We start from the raw sequence: 19218 nt of genomic DNA, 5'->3' as shown, positions 1-19218 counted from the left end.
AACTTTTATCTCGAAAACTCGCAACGTCGACTCATCAGTTGTTGACATCGTCCAAGCCTCTGCTTATAGAGTTTGGTTTTTGTTTGTCGAGAGAGGACTTTGCTTCTCAATTGCCTACTCCGAAGGATGGAGTCATGTGTAGAAGTTCACGCAAGTGAGGAAAGTTCTCTGATCGCCATTCACTTGGGAGTGGCCAGAAACGATTCTTTTACACATGGCTCAAGCAACTCACTACTTCCGGTCTTTGACCAAGTATCCTCTGGGTAGCCTAAGAACATTCGTTCGAAGGCGAGCTAAAGTGAGAAGGCGAAACATCCCCCACATAGGGTTGTGCGCTGAGTTTGGGACCCGCCACGTAAAAAACACCCCCAGTGAATAGCTATAACCAGCCTCGGATGAGAGACCCCCCTTTTGATGACGACCATGGCAAACGAAAAAAGGTCTACGAATTAAGGGCATACACCTGGAATGTCCGGTCCCTTAATTGGGAAGGTGCCGCTGCCCAGCTGGTTGATGTCCTGTCGCTTTGCTTACTAAAAACATTTTCAACAGTGAAATATTTTTAATTTTTTTTTAATTTCATGGCCGTAAACCAGGTGCCACAATGGAAGACGCTTACATCTTATAAGCCAAATTTACACCAATTGTATTACAATATGACCAGTTTACCGTCAATTTAAGTCCGTGCTCTGATCGCTATAACCATTTTCTTGATATCACTTTCTGTTTCCTAAGGGGTTTTTCGAATGAGTTCGCGAACAGTTTTTATGGCTGAATTGTTTCGAACCACGTGAGGACGACCTCTTTCTGAGATCAAATGTAAATATTTCGATAAAATGATCATTAGAGCCGGAAGCAAACATTACCAAAACATTAACGAAATACTATTTTTGAGAAGCTGATAAATTTCATTTCAGTTTATTTTAAAATAATAGCTTTAAAATAACGACACTGTTTGTTTTGAAACTTTGTAACAGAATTTATGACAAGATTAAGTTCATACATACACTTCTATTAGCATTATCTTTAAACGATTGTATTTCAGTGATTTTTACCTTTCATTAAATAAATTATTAAACACAACCCTCCACTCAAGTTCGCAATGAGTTAATAAATTTCACAAGATTATAATAAATCTAAGATCGTAAAATTCTTTATTATGGCAATAAAGTGCATACTGTTTATACCGTAGATTACTACGAAAATAACAGATAAATAATTGACAACTTGTCATATAAATCAAGTCAAGCTAAAAAAACCGTTAGAAGCAACTCTACAGTCATTAAAGAAATCAGTATTTAAAAGCTGATAATGTTATTAGCGAATAATTAGTGCTGTATTATTGAGTAAAATATTATAGTGAGTAGGGCAACCGATAATTTCTACATCGATATACTAATATATAATATTTTATAACAGACTTCGAACGATAATTTAGGGTTACATTTTTCCTTCATAATACGTTACAAAAGCGGCTTTAAATTTTCTAAAACGACTATTGTTCTCTTTAACTGCAGGTTTTGGATAAATAGATCTATGAGGGAGATTCTTCTATCCAGATCCACATTTATATATTTTCTATACACATAAACGTTTACTCTCAAACTTCTTTTATTAAAAAGTTCATATCTTGGGCTCGTCCGGGATTTGAACCCGGGACCTCCCGCACCCTAAGCGGAAATCATACCCCTAGACCAACGAGCCAGTTGCATTTTAAATATTTCGAAAATGTGGATGGATTATAGTAAACTATAATTTAATATTAACAAAACAAAAAATATATCTTCACTATCACTAAAATAGTTGAGCATCTCAATGTAGCCGTAACTCTCTCACGCTTTACAATATTGTTTTGATTTTGTAAAATTTGTAAAATGAAAGGATCTTTTGAGTTCCAAAAAGTAGATATCTTGGGCTCGTCCGGGATTTGAACCCGGGACCTCCCGCACCCTAAGCGGAAATCATACCCCTAGACCAACGAGCCAGTGGTACCCAAACTGTTAGTTGAACACGCTGACTGACCAGGAGCCCACACTTGATTTAGGCCAAATTTCCGGTTTTTGTATAGATATATAGTATATTTATTCATATTCATATAAATGTGACAATAATCGTGTTTTATTTGACCAGCATATTAAGCAATTAGCTTATTTTGTAAGGAAAAGTTGGCCAACATGTTTATATTGGCTTGTCAAAATCTATCTTAGCTTGTATATTGAAATAGAGGCATTGTCAGTACATCGTTTTTTTTCAAACAATTTTTTCAAAAAAAAAAGTAATTTAAAATAATGGTAAACCTTATTTTGACAGATGAAACTGTAAACAAATTGAATATCAGCTGATTGTTCTTGTCCGACATATTTCATTTTTAAGTCATTGCCACCGATTTAGCTATTAAAACAACCCTAATGCTTCCAGAAAAATGTTAATACCTTGTAATATTGAAAATATTTCAAACCATTTTTATATCTGTATATTATATTTGCCCTTAGTACTGAGTATTGAAACCGGAAATGATAATGCTAGATAATATATGATAATTGATCGATAAAAATATTTTATGTGAGATACATAATATCGTCTTCTACACTTGCCTTCAAGTGTATAAAATTTAATATAATTTTTATTATTTTGTATTATTTCCTTTTTTAAAACAAATAATGTTATTTTACAAAATATTTGCTCTTGGGCTCGTCCGGGATTTGAACCCGGGACCTCCCGCACCCTAAGCGGAAATCATACCCCTAGACCAACGAGCCAGCTGAAAACTTTTGGCAACAAATGCTTATTTCATTGAGAGACAAAGTAAAGAGTCAAAACAAAGAGTAAAACTTGAATGATTATAACTTTTCGCTTTGCTGTTAAATTTCTAAATTTGTAAGCATATTTATTTGTAAATGGATATGTGTGTTTTTATATTCAACATGTTGTACCCTCAATCGTCTACTATGTATAATTGTTGTTGCTTATTTTTATGTCAGCAGTTTTCTATACGTATGCTTGTGGTCTTTTAGCTTAAGCAGCAATCTTTGGAAACACTCTCATATCAACAACGAACGACCACAAACATTCACCGAAACTTAGTTGAGCCAAGCCAAGCAGAGCCGAGTGTCTGAAAACTTGTTTTGATACCGACAGTTTCACAGTAGCAATAGCAGCACGCGCAGAAAACGAAATGACCGTAAATACAGACATACGTACATTTCACATATACATATGTATGTACATAAATTTATTTGCTGACTATTTTACTCGTACTTATGATATGAAAAGAGCCTTTAAAGTCTAAGACAAATATGTTACAACTATGTTCTCAGGTAGCCTAGCAAACTGCTGATATTCTCAATGCATTTGCAAGCTTGAAAATATTTTGACTAGTTTCCGGCTATAGAACCATACTATAAGGAAAAGTAGCTGCATAGTGCCTGATATCATTACAATCAAGAGAAGCTTAAACTTAGTTTTGCAAAAGGTAATGGAAATTCCATGAAATGTGATAAAGCAAGTAATGATGGGCTACGTTCTGGTGTAATCGAACACTTTATAACCTTTCAATGTGGAGGGATTAAAGCCAGGAAAATACCTTAGGGTGCAAAACGTCAACCAGAGGATCGAAAGCCAAGCAATTTACTATACACATATACTACATATATACTAATATAACTCATACACCGACTGACATGTTCGGCGTAAAGTTTGTTAAAAAAACGAAAATCATTATCTGTAGTATGTGGGAGTTGGTACAAAGTCATCCGGAAGTTCGAAAAACTATAAATTAGGTATATGGGGGACAAGAGAAGTACCAGCCCGTTTCAACCCATTTTTGACATTCAGACATACTATTATCAGAATGTAAATTTCAATCATTTACCTCAAGTAATAACCGATATTTTCGGTCAAAAGTCAACTATAGATACTGGGGTCCAAATTACATACATAGGGGCTTGAGCAGTTTTGGTTGGATTTGGACAATTTTTGGCCATAAGGTGGCAAACACTAAATGTATTATTCATGCAAATTTTTTTCCCGTTTTAATAATTTCTTCTTGATTTGTACACTGGAAAGTGAGAGAATCAAGCGGAATTTAAAATTTTTTATATGAAAAATATGCGAGGTTGTGGGCCGATTTCACCCATTTTCGCACTGCGACAGAGGAATTTGAAAAAAAAATGTTATACACTTAATATGTGATTTCACCTAAAAGTGGGCGGTGTCTCTACCATTGTCCAAATGTCCAACGTTCGCCCTTGCTCCTATAAAGCTGTCTCAAACCATCTTTAAGCTAAAAGTTATTGTCTCTGGCGTATTTAGTTATTGATTGATCATGCTTTTTGTAGTTTTTAACAGTACGGCTATATAGGAAGTGAGTGGGGATGTTATCCAACGTCATCCTTTCTCACACTGTCGATAGGGGTTCTTATAGGGGTTCATCTAGTTACAAGATCTTGTGCTAATCTTTGACAATAATTTTTTTTCAATAATCACGTGAACCGCACTTCTAGATTTCCCGACCCCTTTATTTTAAAATTATTCTTTACGTCTTTTGTTCGTTCTATCTTGGAGTATGTGTGTTCATCTAAAGATTATATTGTCTATCCTCAATTAATAGGATTGAACGTGTTCAAAATATTTTTCTTGAGTTTGCCCTCCGCTCCTTAAAGTTTATTGACCCCATACCACTTTACGAATCTTGTTTATTGCTATTAAACCTTAAATGAATAGGATTTTCTCTTAATTCTGTAAGAATTAATGTTCATAGACTTAAATAAACAAATAAATAAAATGAACAGCGACGAAAATGAATACCCATGGACGTCGATTTATTTCAACAAGACGACGAAATAAAAGTATTCAGCTTCAGATATAATTCCCTGGACGTCCGTTGTCTATTAGGGGTGACTCTAAACCCTTTATCCGGCTTCTTTTTGATGAACTCATTCTAAATATTTGTACTTAAAGCATTACCTCTACTACACATTGAAATAATCAAAACAAATATAAAATAAAACATTAAAAGATCTAAAAAACCGTTTCTATAACTAGAAAGAAAACAAGAGTTGATCTGTAGTGTACTCTTTGGAAAAAACACCCGTATTAATCTTGTAGTAGGCCTACAATTTCAAGTTGGCCCCGTCATTACTTCACCTATCTATCACCTTTACCATTTAGTAAATCTTTAAAAACACTTACGAGGGTTAAGTTAAAAATTACTTATTTTTAATTGAAGTATAAATAAGGTATATCATACCGATATATGTACATATGTTAATATTTATTTACATATTCTAAATATTTATTTATTTAGTAAACTTACTATTTGTACAGAAGAGATAAAAAAAACTCTTAGTATTTAAATATTTGCTTTCGACTTTAAGTGGTACTTGCTGGCCTTAAAAATTGAAGTTTAAGTCAAATTACTTCAATTTGATTACCAAAGTAATTAGATAATGTTTGAACAATTCAGCATTAAATTGCAAATGTGAGCAATTATTATTTAACTTTCACTTAGGAAACAATTGATGAAATTAAGTGGGACAAAGTGGGAATTTTTTTTTATTTTCCATACAAATGAAAGATAACTTGAAATTCATTTCTAGAGGTAATACGAAGAAGAAATGATTACTTATATAGAGCTTTTGAAATTGTATTTGAAACTATTTGACGATATTATTGAATGACGTTATTTTTAGTTTACTATTCACCATTAATTAAATCTTGATGAAGAAATTAATTCATAAGCCGAGTCGAAATTAAATTAACTCATTGAATTGGTTTTCTTAGATGAATCCATATTTTATTTATTTACTGTTTAAAAAAGAATGCAAGTTATTTGTTTTCGCCTTCTCCTACATTTCTCAGAGAAGTTTTTTTTTCAGCGACCCACTATTTACATAAGTCTCAGAAAGACAAAATAGTCCCTGACGTAAATACTGAGGGTAGCCACTAGTAAAAAGCGTAATGCCTTTAATAACGGATGATCCAAGCGGAGGTACTTTTTTTCAATAGCCTTTCTTTGACAGATCACGAGCGGTGTCAAGCTCTCATTTTATTTTTATTCAGTATTGTTTGGTATTTCGTCATAGAAAGATGAACAAGGCTTACAAATCGCTCAACTTTATTACGAAAATTCCCGTTCTGTAAATAATGTGTTTGGGCATACTATTCGCAACATCATCACCCATCTTGGGACTCAGCATTCATTATAGGATAATATACGACGAAATAGACCATGTTCACCACACAGTGAAGAAAATATCGCAGCCATACTTGAGAGTGTACACGAAGACCGTGGAGAGTCCATTCGGTGCCGTTCGCAAAAACTGGGACTGACGTACGAAACGACTTGGCGTAAAATGTGCCAGTATCATAAGTTGAACGCATACAAAATACAGCTTGTGAAAGACCTCAAGCCTCTCGACCTTTCCAAGCGACTTCGCTTAGTTCTATGGGCCCTTGAAAAGTTCCAAGAAGATCCGACGTTTTTGTGCCACATTTCATCCAGAAAAAACGACGATTTGATGTGGTTTGTGGGTCGCTGGAACCATCGGTCCACATTTCTGTAAAAATTATGCCGCTAAGAACAGAACCGTCATGATAACCGACTCTTTGATACCCGTTATTGAAGCTCGTGATACATCTTGTATCAAGTCTTCCCTCTTATATGTATGTTTACGAAATCAATAAATTACACTAATTTGCGACTGTTATGTTGGATACCGTTTCATGCTAATTTTGGGTTACTAAAACCCAGTCAAACTTTCCGAACATGTAAGTAGAATTTTTTGCGTTGTAGTCAAGGGGTGTTAAGGGTAAACCACCGCGATTTACTAAAATGTCAAAAATAGCTGTACGTGATGAAAAATGTTTGAACTCAAATTTGTAATCAGGACGCCCCAAGTACCCCTCAGACCTCTTAGCACTTCGGTCGCACATTTTTCTTTCAGATTTGTAGAGTAGTTTAATGAGCGAAGTTTTAAACTGACTATAAAATTATAATGGGATGGTTAATAACTTACTGAAACTATATTCATATGTATATAATAAATTTGAAAGATGAGAAAAATTCTAAGGTTAATAACGTATGTAGAGGATGGACTCATGTGTAGAAGTTCACGCAAGTGAGGAAAGTTCGTTGATCACCATTCATTTGGGAGTGGCCAGAAACGATTCTTTTACAAGTACATACATATGTAGACAGAAAACATCCGTTTGAAGGCGAGATAAAGTGAGAAGGCGAACCTTCACTTGCCATGGTTATGAGCTGGGTTTGGGACCCGCACATAAAAAAAACGCCCTCAATTAAAAGTAAAAAACAGCCTCGTAAGAAAAACGTTCCTTTTGATAAAGTGCCAAGGGCGGATGGATTGCCGCCCGAGCTATTCAAACACGGCGGCGAAGAACTGATAAGGAGCATGCATCAGCTTCTTTTTAGAATATGGTCGAACGAAAGCATGCCCAACGATTGGAATTTGGGTGTGCTCTGCCCAATCCACAAAAAGGGAGATCTGCGCCAACTACCGTGGGACAAGCCTCCTCAACATCGCGTTAAAAGTTCTATCGAGCGTATTATGTGAAAAACTAAAGCCCACCGTCAACAAAATGATTGGACCTTATCAGTGTGGCCTTAGGCCTGGCACATCAACAACTGACCAGATATTCACCATGCGCCAAATCTTGGAAAAGACCCGTGAAAGAGAGTCGACACTCACTATGTACCTCTTCGATTTCAAAAGCTGCTTTTGACAGCATGAAAAAGAGATGCCTTTATGCCGCGATGTCTGAATTTGGTATCCCCGCAAAACTAATACGGTGTAAACTGACGTTGAGCAACAACAAAAGCTCCGTCAGGATCGAAAAGTACCTCTCCGAGCCGTTCGATATCAAACGAGGTTACAGACCAGGCGACTCTCTTTCATGTGACTTCTTCTATCTACTTTTGGAGAAAATAATTCGAGCTGCAGAACTAAATAGAGAAGATACAATCTTCTATAAGAGTGTACAGCTACTACCGTATGCCGCATGCTGATTTATGATATTGATATCATCGGCCTTAACAACCGCGCCGTTACTTCTGTATTCTCCAGAATGGATAAGGCAACGGAGCAAATGGGTCTGTTGGTGAACGAGGGCAAGACGAAATATCTCCAGTGATCAAACAAACATTTATCGCGCTCATGACTAGGCACCCACGTCACTGTTGAAAGTCATAACTTCGAAGTCGTAGATAATTTCGTCTATCTTGAAATCAGCATCAACTCCAACAACAACGTCAGCCTCGAAATCCAACACAGACTAACTCTTGCCAACAGGTGCTACTTTGGACTAAGTAGGCAATTGAGAAGAAAAGTCCTCTCTCGACGAACAAAAACCAAATTATATAAGTCACTCATTATGCCCGTGCTGCTATATGGTGCAGAGGCATGGACGATGACAACGTCTGATGAGTCGACGCTACGAGTTTTCGAGAGAAAGGTTTTGTGAAAGATTTGTGGGCCTTTACGCGTTGCCCACGGCGAATATCGCATTTGATGGAATCATGAGATGTACGAGATATACGACGATATTGATATAGTTCAGCTAATTAAAAGACAGCGGCTACCCTGGCTAGGTCACGTCGTCCGAATGGACGAAAACACCCCAACTCTGAAAGTATTCGACGCAGTACCCACCGGGGGAAGCAGAGGAAGAGGAAGACCTCCACTACGTCGGAAGAACCAGGTGGAGTAGGACCTGGCTTCGCTTGGAATCTCCAATTGGCACCACTGTGCGAAAAGAAGAAACGACTGGCGCTGTTGTTCACTCGGCTATAGCCGCGTAAGCGGTTTCTATGCCAGTAAAGAAGAAGAAAAATATAGTATGTGTTCATTTGAACATTTTGAGTAAAAATTATTAAACATTTTTATTTATTTTCCATATCAAATGGAATCGAAAACATATCCGCCGCGGTAATTCATAGGTCTAATACATTATATAAATAAATACGATAATCGTTTGGTTATTTATTTTTAAAAATGTCAACAGTAACAAAAAAATTAACTTGTCATAGATGTTTTGAGTTTACACAATAAGATCCATTAACTACTTGTGTACACATTGTAAATATATTTGGAGCCCAACTATAAATACAATTGAATAAATATTTTCGAGTGCTAAAGTCATTAAACAGTTAACGCATATATGCAGATAGTTAATGCAAATAGTTCTGAACATTTGTACGTGTATTGAAACACGTATCACGATTTAGCGTTTTGTTTGCATCAAGCTTAATTTTCAATTCAAGCCAATTTAGTTATTTGTCACTTAAATACACACAAATTTGTCGATACAGCCTTTAAAATATTAATATTTAAAAATGCCTTTCGTGTTGACAGCAAACAAAATAAGTCAACAATAAACTTCATCTCGACTTACGTATGGTGGACACTTTTGTTTTTGTATGGGCGTCCATAAATGTCCAAAGTCGGGGCAGAGTAGGTTGGCAAGCGGAACGGGTTGCAAGCTTCGAAAGCAAATTACCTATTCATGTCAGGCGACGCAAAGTGCCTAGGCAGCCACATCACAACAATTGACAATAGAAATAAAACCGTTTACAAAACTACAATAGCAACAACACAGATAAAATCAGCGAACTCAGGCACAGTAATGGCATAGTAATTGAATTAATAAATAAATTCAGCTAAATGACAATAAAAAAGGCGCACCAAAAATCATAAACTACAAGAGAAGTGGGACAGAGGGCGGGCATATCCGAACAGCCGATTGTGCACTGTGTGCGCTTTCAGCAGCTGTCAGTCATAAAAACTTCTAGCCACAAACGTGCATAACATAACGAAACGAAGCGTATGTACGTGTAATAGTGTCGCTTAAATATACAACAACACACCGGCACACACAAATCCACTTTTGACAATCGAACGCGAACCTAATCAAATTGTATTTATGTTTATGCGCGCGGCGCTCATGGGAGCTAAATTGCTGAAATTAGGAATAAAAGGCATTAAAAATCACTGTCATCTCATTTGAAAATGAAATTGTGATTATATATACTTATGTACAAAAACAATATAAGTAAACATTATTGTGTTTGTTATGAATGCTTACAAAAGCCACAACAACAAAGCGGTTATTTCAGTAATTCATATGTTGGTATCTATCGCTCGTTCCGCTTGAGTACGACACTCGAATGATGATAAGTTTTTCAAATCAATTGAAAATTGTCACTATTAATTTATTTATGAGTGAATTCACGTATGCGATTTCATTTTTATGATCAGCGCCATAATGGTGCACTAGGTTATTGTGACTGTTTTTCGGTTGACAACTGATTGTTGGAGACCAGAAATGTAGTCGGAATAGATGCGTGTGTACTTGTATACATTTTTACATATGTACATGGAAATATATGCGGATATATAAATCTATTTCAGAGTGGAATACCGTAATGGAACAGGGAACGATCTTCATTGTCAGACTGATTTTTGCTTAATAAAATTAAAGACAAAATAAGAATTTCAAAAATTATTACTTTTTAATACTTTTTGTTAAAGGGAAGTTTATATTTTTTAAAGATCGCCAGAGCAGTTAGTGGTGATCGATTTTGATGCATCCAAAACGTAATAAACTTAGTCTAGACATTTGAAAAAGTAACTGTGTTTCCACTTGATTCTGTTTATGTGTGATATATTTTTAGTTGTGCGAATTTGTCCGATTTTCTGCCAAATAATCGTAAATTGGGGAAAATGGTATTTCTTCTTTCAGTCAAACAAATCGGCGGCTCAACCCCATCAGATGCTTGCACAAGCGAAAGAACGTGCCGTGGGTTTCATCGCTTCAAAGATGGCGATTTCGCGGCCACTTAAAACTTGCCCAGAAACTTTGGGAGACTCCAAACTAATTTGGAGACGTTGCTCAATGAAGGACTATTTCAAACACAAAAAGAGCTTGCTTCAGCACTGGGAGTCACCCGCCAAGCCATTTCAAAGAATCTACATACGCTGGGTATTATTCAGAAACAAGGGATTTGGATTCTTTATGATTGGAAACCTGTGAACAATTTCTCTTACGGCGAAAAACAAAGCGTTTTCTTCGTAGAATCGTAACGTATGATGCATATACTTAGATTCATAGATTTATCATAGCAATTCAAGGAATATGAAGTCATTTAACAACGTCGTCTCTGCCAAATATTCCCATTGCTAAAGTTATACTGTGCTTCCCAAACGAAACCTAAAAGCTGCCCCAATACCAAGGGAGACACGAAAAAGTGATTCCGCGGCATGACAATGCTCGGTCTCATCTTGCCAATCCCATTAACACCTACCTGGCTACGCTTAAATGGAAAACTCTACCCCATCCACCATATTCCCAGATATTACACCATCTGATTTTTATATGTTTCGTTCGATGGCACATGGTCTGGCTCAGAAGCAGTTCTACTCTTAAGAAGACATAGAGAAATGGCTTGATTCTTGTGTAGCATCACAGAGCGAACAGCTTTATCGTAATGGTATTTGCTCTTTGGCAGAAATATGGGAAAAAAATGTGACTAGCGATGTACAAAAAGTATTTATGAAAAAATCCTGTCGATACTAAAAATGATTCGTTCAGTCTTGACGAGCTTTGCCACAAATTAACTTCAAAACGCTGGATGTTGGAAAAACAGAATTACTGAGAGATAGTCTCATCTGAAGAGGAGAACAACTCATTTATTTGAGAAGGGTACAACCGAAGTTTTTTCTTGATTTCTGTTATCAGATTTCAAACGAATGTTAGCTGAGAATGAGGTAACCGCTGAGCCTGTCGGTAGTACCACAAAATATAAGAGCATTTATAATTATAACTGATTATAATCAGAGTAGAATGAGGAAGTTTATAAGTGGGAACCTGATTCGACGCCTTCAAATGAATACATCAAATTTGCTCTTTACTACAGCTGAATTCTCTTAGCTTGAGATCCACGCAGAAATGTTAGATCGGCTTGATTTGCAGGTCTCTAAAAGTGTGATACAAAAGCCTAAAGGGGGTATTCCAGTCTAGAAGCATAAATTTCAGTTAATTTTTAAAGTGTCGTAAAAAAAGGCAATTTTAATTTTTACTATCCATTTTTATTAGTTATTTATTAATTTTAGAAGAGTACAGAAAAAAATTAAAAACTAAATAAAGTAAAAAATTTAAAAAATTATGAGCTGACGAAGTGGGGGGTCTCTAAATATTTCCACGTGACCATACCCATGATTTCAACCCTAATAGTTATCTGAAACCAAAACAAAAAAAAGATTATTAATCCAGAATAATATCGCAATGGCCGGAACTGCGGAAAAGTGGGAAAAAATTTTTTTCCAAAATGGTGACTGCCTGAAAAAAAAAGTTTTTTTGGATCACTTTTTCTGACTATTTCGAGTTTTTTAAAAATAATAAAAATAAAAATTTGGGGATGGTGCTAGTTCCATAGATAAGCTTATAAAGAAGACTCTGTAAAAATTTCAAGTAAATCGGTCCAGTAGAACCTGAGAAATCGTGGGTACCCTTCCGAAAAAGTAAGTTTTGAGAAAAACGCGTTTAAAGTTTAGGAAACAATTCTAGTGAACACGGTCGCCACGTCACAAAATCGGCTGTATATCCGAAAATAAGTCGAATTTTGAAAAATCCTTCCAAGGACATATTTTTGAAAGTCTAAACTTTCAAAATATACAAAAAAAAATCGATTTTTTCAAAATCCTAGACAAGAATACCCCCTAAAGTCACTGCGATGACTTTTTCAAGTTACTAATCAAACTAATTAACACTTTTTAGTTTAAAATAGGTTATTTACAGGATATTTAAAATTTATTTCTAAATATTAAAAGTTTCAGTTTTTATTTAACTTTTACGTCACTAAACAACCAATCAAGTCACATGGTTACAAATCAACCTGATAGCGGCTAATACCTAAAACATAACCGACCCCAAGACTTTACTTTTGTTACCATATTTGAGAGTAGGAAATATCAATAAAATGTTTTCTGGAAATAGTACTTCTCTTCTTTAAGATTACGAGTATGTCCATTACTTTATGAAGATATATTTTGGATGTCTCTGTTTTGGGTTTTACTTGGCCTCTAGGGATCTGGTGATCTAGGTGATCAAATTGAAAGGTGAATTTGGTTCATTTTATCTCCTTCAAAGTAATCCCCACCCGCTGCAATACACTTATGCCAACGAATTTTCCAGTCATTAAAGAACTTAGAAAAATCCTCCGTCGTTATGGCCATCAGAGCCCTCTTCAATTCAGCTTTTATATCCTCAATTGAGTCAAAATTGTGCCTCGGAGTGGTCATTTGAGTTTGCTGAATAGCCAGAAGTTACACGAAGGTGAATCGGGCGAATGCGGTGAATTCACTTTTAGAACCTCACAAAACGACGCGTATCTCATATACTAATCAATATTTTGGCGTGAAATTTAGCATAGATGTCACTAACAGTACTACCAACTTACAGATAAATGTACCGATTCGAAGTATAAATTAAAAATTTTCAATTTGATCACAGTAGTATATATGTTTCTTAAAGCAACCCTTAGTGAGCCTTTAATTAGAGTAGTCATATGTTTTCAGTTCTAAAGTGGGCAAAAGTCAAAAGATTACGTTGATTCCAGTAGAAGGGCTTAGAGCTTTTAAATTCAAGGTAAATATGGCAACCATATTTAAATTTAAGTCTTTTTCCTACCTTCAGAGTTTTCTTTATTTTATAATTTTTTGTTGTCCACTCACACATTTTTGTTTGAATAGTAAACAACAGTTTTTTGCTTCCCCAACGAGATTGTGTTATTTTTAGGAGGAAATAAGCAACTGCCAATTCCTCGTTTCCAATGAATATAATTGAAAGAAAAACGTTTATTGTTTAATATTTATATTTATTATTTTCATTTAATTGCAAAATGAAAACTAATTATTCCATCAAGTTTGTAGTTGAAGTTTTTGACTCTTTATATTTCGTTTTATGGAAATCTGTTTGAATTATATAAACACATACAAGCGCTTCATATGCAGTTAAACATGGATTGTAAGTGGATATTTCAAGTTTTTCATGTTTTCATCTATGCATGTATGCATGTATGTATATTACATTTATTACATAGCTAAATTAAATTTTTAAAAGCCATTAAAACAAATAAACTGTAAGCGAAAGGCCTTTGTGTGCGCTTTCGATACTAAACAAAAAACTAATTCACAATTTTCACGCTTAAAATTATATAATTAAAGGCAAAACGTACAGACATATTTCATATATATATATATATATTAAATTAATAGTAACAAAAAACTAGTTAATGTGATTGTTTTTGTTAAGGTTTCATGGTTATTTGAAAAAGAAATGCTTTGGCTGCATTTTACAACTAAAAACTTTAATTACTTTTTACGTTTTTGCTCACAAATACATATGCGTATACACATATATATATCGATGCATGTATGCATGTGTGTGTAAGTCATATGTTCATCATTTAAAACCTAATAAGCCTAGCATCCAACTACATTTTAGTATCACAGTGTAAAACGATCGCAACAATAGCACATTCTCAAATTGAAATTTTTTCATACAGTTTTATACTTTTTTTGAAACGCAATTTTGTATTAATCATTTTTTAACGTTTTTTGTGTTTTATATTTTTTTGCCTTTTTTCTGCAATTTCCAACTTCATTTTCAGATCTTTGTTTCTGTTTTATTTCGCTTTCATGTTTTTGGTATGCATATTGTAACCGAGTGCGCGGCCCACCATGCCTATGCCTCACTCACTGTTGGCCTCACGGTCGACATGTGCGCACGCGCCTCACTCAAAGATCACACGGTTAGCCTTTCGTTCTCCTTGACTAGCCTTGTTGTCAGCATTTATCGCGCTTCAGCTTCGCTATAGCAATCGCTTACTGATGCACCGCTGCCGAGCCAATGCGTTGACCATACATTGCATAGGGCGAGTAGTAGGGTCCCAAAGCCGCTGCTGCAGCAGCCGCTGCGGGATTAAAGCCAGTCATGCCGAAGGCGGATGGTGCAGTCAACGCGCTAGCTGGTATGCCACCGGGTTTGGCATAAGGATGATAGCGTGCTGCAGCAGCAGCGCTCATTGGACTTAGAGGTGGTGTTGGATATCCGGCGCGGAGTGCTGATGGTGGGAAAAGTGTGCCCAACAATGATTGTGCCTGTGACTGAGCCAAAGCGGCGGCGGCAGCAGCTGGATCCGAGAGATTACCGGTGTGCGTGCGCAGATGTGAGAACAGTTCGTCGGAGGTCTGGAAACGTTTGCCACAATAAGCGTCACCTATCACCCAACTGCACACATATGGCGCTGAGCGCGCCGCAGCAGCACTAGCGGCAGCAGCAGCGGCGGCTTGCGAGTAAGGATGACTTGGTGGGAGACCAGCGGCGCCGCCCATCATTGCCATGCCGTATTTTTGATGTTCACATTGTGTGCAACCAGCTGGACACGGTGCACCCATAAGCATTTGTTGCGTATGTGCCGAGTACGGGCAGCCGGGACAGTAGGGATCCTTGCAAACGGGTACAATAGCCTCACCGCCGGATGGTGTCTTGATGCGTTGATAGCTGATGTAGGGATTGGGTTGGGAGCCCGGACCATTGGGACCGCCTGGGTAACCGCCGCTTGCAGCAGCAGCGGCTAACATTGCTGCGTGATGGTGTGAGAAGCCGCCGGCAAACGGTGGGCGGAAAGCGGGATTGGCATGTTGCTCCATACCGGGGGGACAGCAGAGCGCCGATAATGGATTAATGCCATATGGACCGGCCGCTTTGTAAGCAGCAGCAGCAGCAGCGGCTGCCGCAGCCATACTGCTCATCTCCTTCGGGTGCGTGGCTGAACCGTTGCTATTATTCAGTACTTCCATACCGGAACGTACAATGGGGCTGGCGCCACGTTGTGAAGAACCGGCGGGAGACACAGTTTTGCGATTATTATCACTTGGTGTCGGTGTAATACCATGCATATTCTCCATTTTGATGGCATGTGATTCTGGTGTACAATTGGACTTGTTGCGTGAGGGCACACGTGTATTGTTATCTACACCACCGCTAGAGGAGCATTTTGAGCTGGGTCGTTGCTCGTCCACAGTCGTTGAGGACGATGACTTGAATGTATTGTGGTTTTGAGCGCTTAGTACATTTGTTTCGTAGGGCTTAAAAGCCAACTTCACCTCGGTGGTATTTGGTGTGGTGGATTTCGGTGATTTAGCCTGTGTTGGCGACTTGGAAGCGCTCATGTCCGTACTGGCATTCGATGAGGTGGATGACGAAGATGAAGATGCAGACTTCTTTGATTTATCCATAGCGAGTAATGGCTTGACTGCCGACGAATCAGCGCCAATTTGTGAGCAAGTTTGTGCCAACAGTGCGAGTGGACTTTTCTTGGCGTCCATCTGGAAGGAGAAGAGCGGAAATTTTTTTTCATAAGTAAAGTGTTTATATAACTTTTCAATTTATTATTATAGCTAGAGACTATTTTTAAAGCATATTCATAACAAATCCGATATGAATAGCTTCTTATATACATACATATATTCAAAAATACATCTCAACTCTATATCTGTATGTATTTATGTATATGTACTCATACTAAATATATCTATTTCTGATTGCACGCGCAGCTTAAATTTCTCCCGCCCCTCCACAGGTGCACCCAGCTAATGCCGTCGCTAATATTATTGCATTAATGTTTTGGTTACTTTGTTTTGAAATTTTGATTTTAATGTCTCACATTGCTTACTTAAAAACAACCATAATTCAGTTTTGATAGCTACATTACGAAAGAATTTCAAGCTATAAAACAGCTTTCACCGCCCATGACAGTACAATAAAGACATTTTCTGTGGCTATAATGACCAACATTTATGAGTCCATATTGTGACACAGAGATTACGATGTCAATAAAATCGGTGATATGATCATAAAAATAAATTTCATTTAATGTTTTCAGTGTTTTTTCCACGAATTTTGATTGCATTTTTTATGATATTTTAAATTTTCTTTTACGAGCGCTTTAAACATGTTTTTATAAGTAAATAAATAAATAAATAAGGTGTAATATTGGGATATAAAAGCAAAATATGAAATAATTAACTTTTGGCTCACTCGAACTTAGATGCGGAACTGTGGCGCTTAGAGAAATATTTGGTTTTTGAGACGATTAACTATTTTCGACTGTGAACTGAGGAAAGAACCGTATTCAACTAGCAGTCTGTGGTTTTAAAAGTGTGATTATTATTTCAGCAGAAATAATTTTTTTAAATTTTTCATATTAGCAATTTCATATCAAATTTTAGTTATTTTTTTCGAATCCATTTTGTGTATGAAACCAACAAATTTTCGGTAAAGTTTGTTCAATTTATTTATTTTTTCTTTTATTTTATTTTAGCTGGAGTCTAATATTATAACAAAATTTTATATCTTTTAATTTAATAATACGTTTTGCTTATTGCATAACATGTACAACAACATTAAGAAAATTTTTTTATATTTTCTCATGTTTAAATTTCCTTCATAGGTTAAAACTTTGGGATATTCAATTTATCAAATATTTTTTTATTGCAATATTAATTAATATTATTAAACCTGGAAGAGTTATTGCTTTTTGTAAGTTTTTAATATATTTTATTATGTCGACATCGACTTCGGTTGACTGTTCTTTCTACGCTTTCATAAAGTGGAGACTTTTTCCTTTTTCCTCACTTTTATGCGACAAGTTTCTCTTTTCTTGCATAATTTATTTTAGGATAATGGTTTGTTTCAAACTCAAAAGCATTTATTTTCAAACTTGCCAAATATCATTTCTATTTTATTTAAAATTACTGATTTGATTACATTAGGTACTAAGAAAGCATGTTAAAATTTCCTAAATAAAGAAAATAGTATATCTGTTTTATTTTTATTCTTTTGAGTTATGAAAAGCATATCGAGCTCATTTTAAATCTCATAAAATTTTGACCAGTTCCCTACACATTTCAGCATTTGCTCAATGGCCCCAAAACTGCTTCAACAACAGCCTTTATTACCAAGTTAATAATTTTTCCATTTCTTCCTAATTTACAGAACTTTTTTTTATCTTCTTATTTTATTATTTTTTTTTTTGACAGAAACTCACCGTTGTTGGTATTGGTGATAAATAGTCGGGCTGCAGATATTGGTTGTTGCCAATGGTAACAACACCGCCGCCACCTTCTAAAACAACCATTTTACGCAAATCCAAAGGTTGTGTAGAAAGCGTGGATAACGAGGTTGAATAATACAGCTAATCCACAAAAATGGTTAATCCAATGGGAGTAATGATGTAGCTGGCCTTATAGCAGCTAGTAGAGGTGTTGTGGCGATGGTTAATCCAACAATTTATTTTTGTTTGAGTTTTCAAGCTGTTAAGCTACTTTAACGATTTTTTTCAAGTAATCCAGCATTTAAGTTGGGTGAGCACAATTTATTGTTTTCTAGTTAGCACTAACTCTTTGTATATTCTTTGCAGCGAAAGTTTAAATTTTATTCACAAAATGCTTTGGCGCTGCTCAGTTCACTTTTATTTTGAAATTTGTATTTTAGAGCGCCACACAAAATGACTGAACACAAATTATTTCGATAATTTCGAAATATTTATTTGTTTTTATAATTTTTTTTTTTCAACCTTGTTGTTTTTGAGCACACAACCGTTTATTATGACTATCAAATTTGCTTGTGGGTATATATAAGTATAGCCAAAGTGTATTTACTTTGCCACGTTCCGAGTTTCTTTTCAAACACGTCTTAACGCAAAGGAAGCCAAACACGAACTGAAATTTCTGTGACACACAATTTGCTTAGCTACTGGCTAGTCGTGCTGCGACTTAGCTCGTTGCAAGAGCGCTTCGCTGCCGTCCAACTCTATTACACTCTTCAAGAGAGCGCCTGCTTCAGTACAATTTGGCAACATTTACCGTTTCTCTCAATACCTGAAATGAGCAAGCAACCTTTTGGAGCTGTAAGTGTGAGCGAGTGCGCATAGATGCGTGCGAGCAAGAGCGCTATAGCGTAATTTTCAAATATGGCGTACTTTTTGTCCAATCAAATCGCATGCGCCATAAAAATATATAAGTGCTTTGATCTTTAGCAACGTGCGACGGCAGCGCCAGTGACAGCCTAACTCTCTCATTTATACATATGCACAGTGCTAATTGTGGCAACCAGCTGTCAAGCGGTTTGTTAATGGAT

At 36.2% G+C, this 19218-nt stretch overlaps 1 protein-coding gene and 3 non-coding genes across 4 annotated transcripts; all 4 read right to left on the bottom strand.

The window, feature by feature from the left end:
* Positions 1-1632: 1632 nt before the first annotated feature.
* On the bottom strand, positions 1633-1704 carry Trnap-agg (transfer RNA proline (anticodon AGG)). The gene has a single exon. It is a non-coding gene; the product is annotated as a tRNA-Pro (tRNA).
* Positions 1705-1912: 208 nt separating this feature from the next.
* Positions 1913-1984, bottom strand: Trnap-agg (transfer RNA proline (anticodon AGG)). Its single transcript has one exon. It is a non-coding gene; the product is annotated as a tRNA-Pro (tRNA).
* A 703-nt stretch (positions 1985-2687) lies between these two features.
* On the bottom strand, positions 2688-2759 carry Trnap-agg (transfer RNA proline (anticodon AGG)). Its single transcript has one exon. It is a non-coding gene; the product is annotated as a tRNA-Pro (tRNA).
* An 11111-nt stretch (positions 2760-13870) lies between these two features.
* Positions 13871-18812, bottom strand: LOC126752591 (zinc finger protein Noc). The gene is made up of 2 exons (XM_050463516.1): positions 18128-18812; positions 13871-16406 (listed from the first exon to the last, which is right to left on the bottom strand). Exons 1-2 carry the CDS (start codon positions 18215-18217, stop codon positions 14901-14903), a joined length of 1596 nt encoding a protein of 531 aa, XP_050319473.1. The 5' UTR covers positions 18218-18812; the 3' UTR covers positions 13871-14900.
* Between the last annotated feature and the right edge of the window lie 406 nt (positions 18813-19218).

The sequence above is a fragment of the Bactrocera neohumeralis genome, chromosome 3, assembly GCF_024586455.1.
Source record: "Bactrocera neohumeralis isolate Rockhampton chromosome 3, APGP_CSIRO_Bneo_wtdbg2-racon-allhic-juicebox.fasta_v2, whole genome shotgun sequence".
Lineage (NCBI taxonomy): Eukaryota > Metazoa > Arthropoda > Insecta > Diptera > Tephritidae > Bactrocera > Bactrocera neohumeralis.
The sequence above is the reverse complement of the archived record's forward strand: the minus strand, read 5'-3'. Positions and strand labels throughout refer to the sequence as shown.

Coding starts and splice junctions, on each gene's coding strand:
- LOC126752591 (XM_050463516.1), bottom strand. CDS start 18,217: ATGGTTGTTTTAGAAGGTGGCGGCGGTGTTGTTACCATTGGCAACAAC. Junction 16,407..18,127: donor TATCACCAATACCAACAACG/GTGAGTTTCTGT, acceptor TTCTCCTTCCAG/ATGGACGCCAAGAAAAGTCC.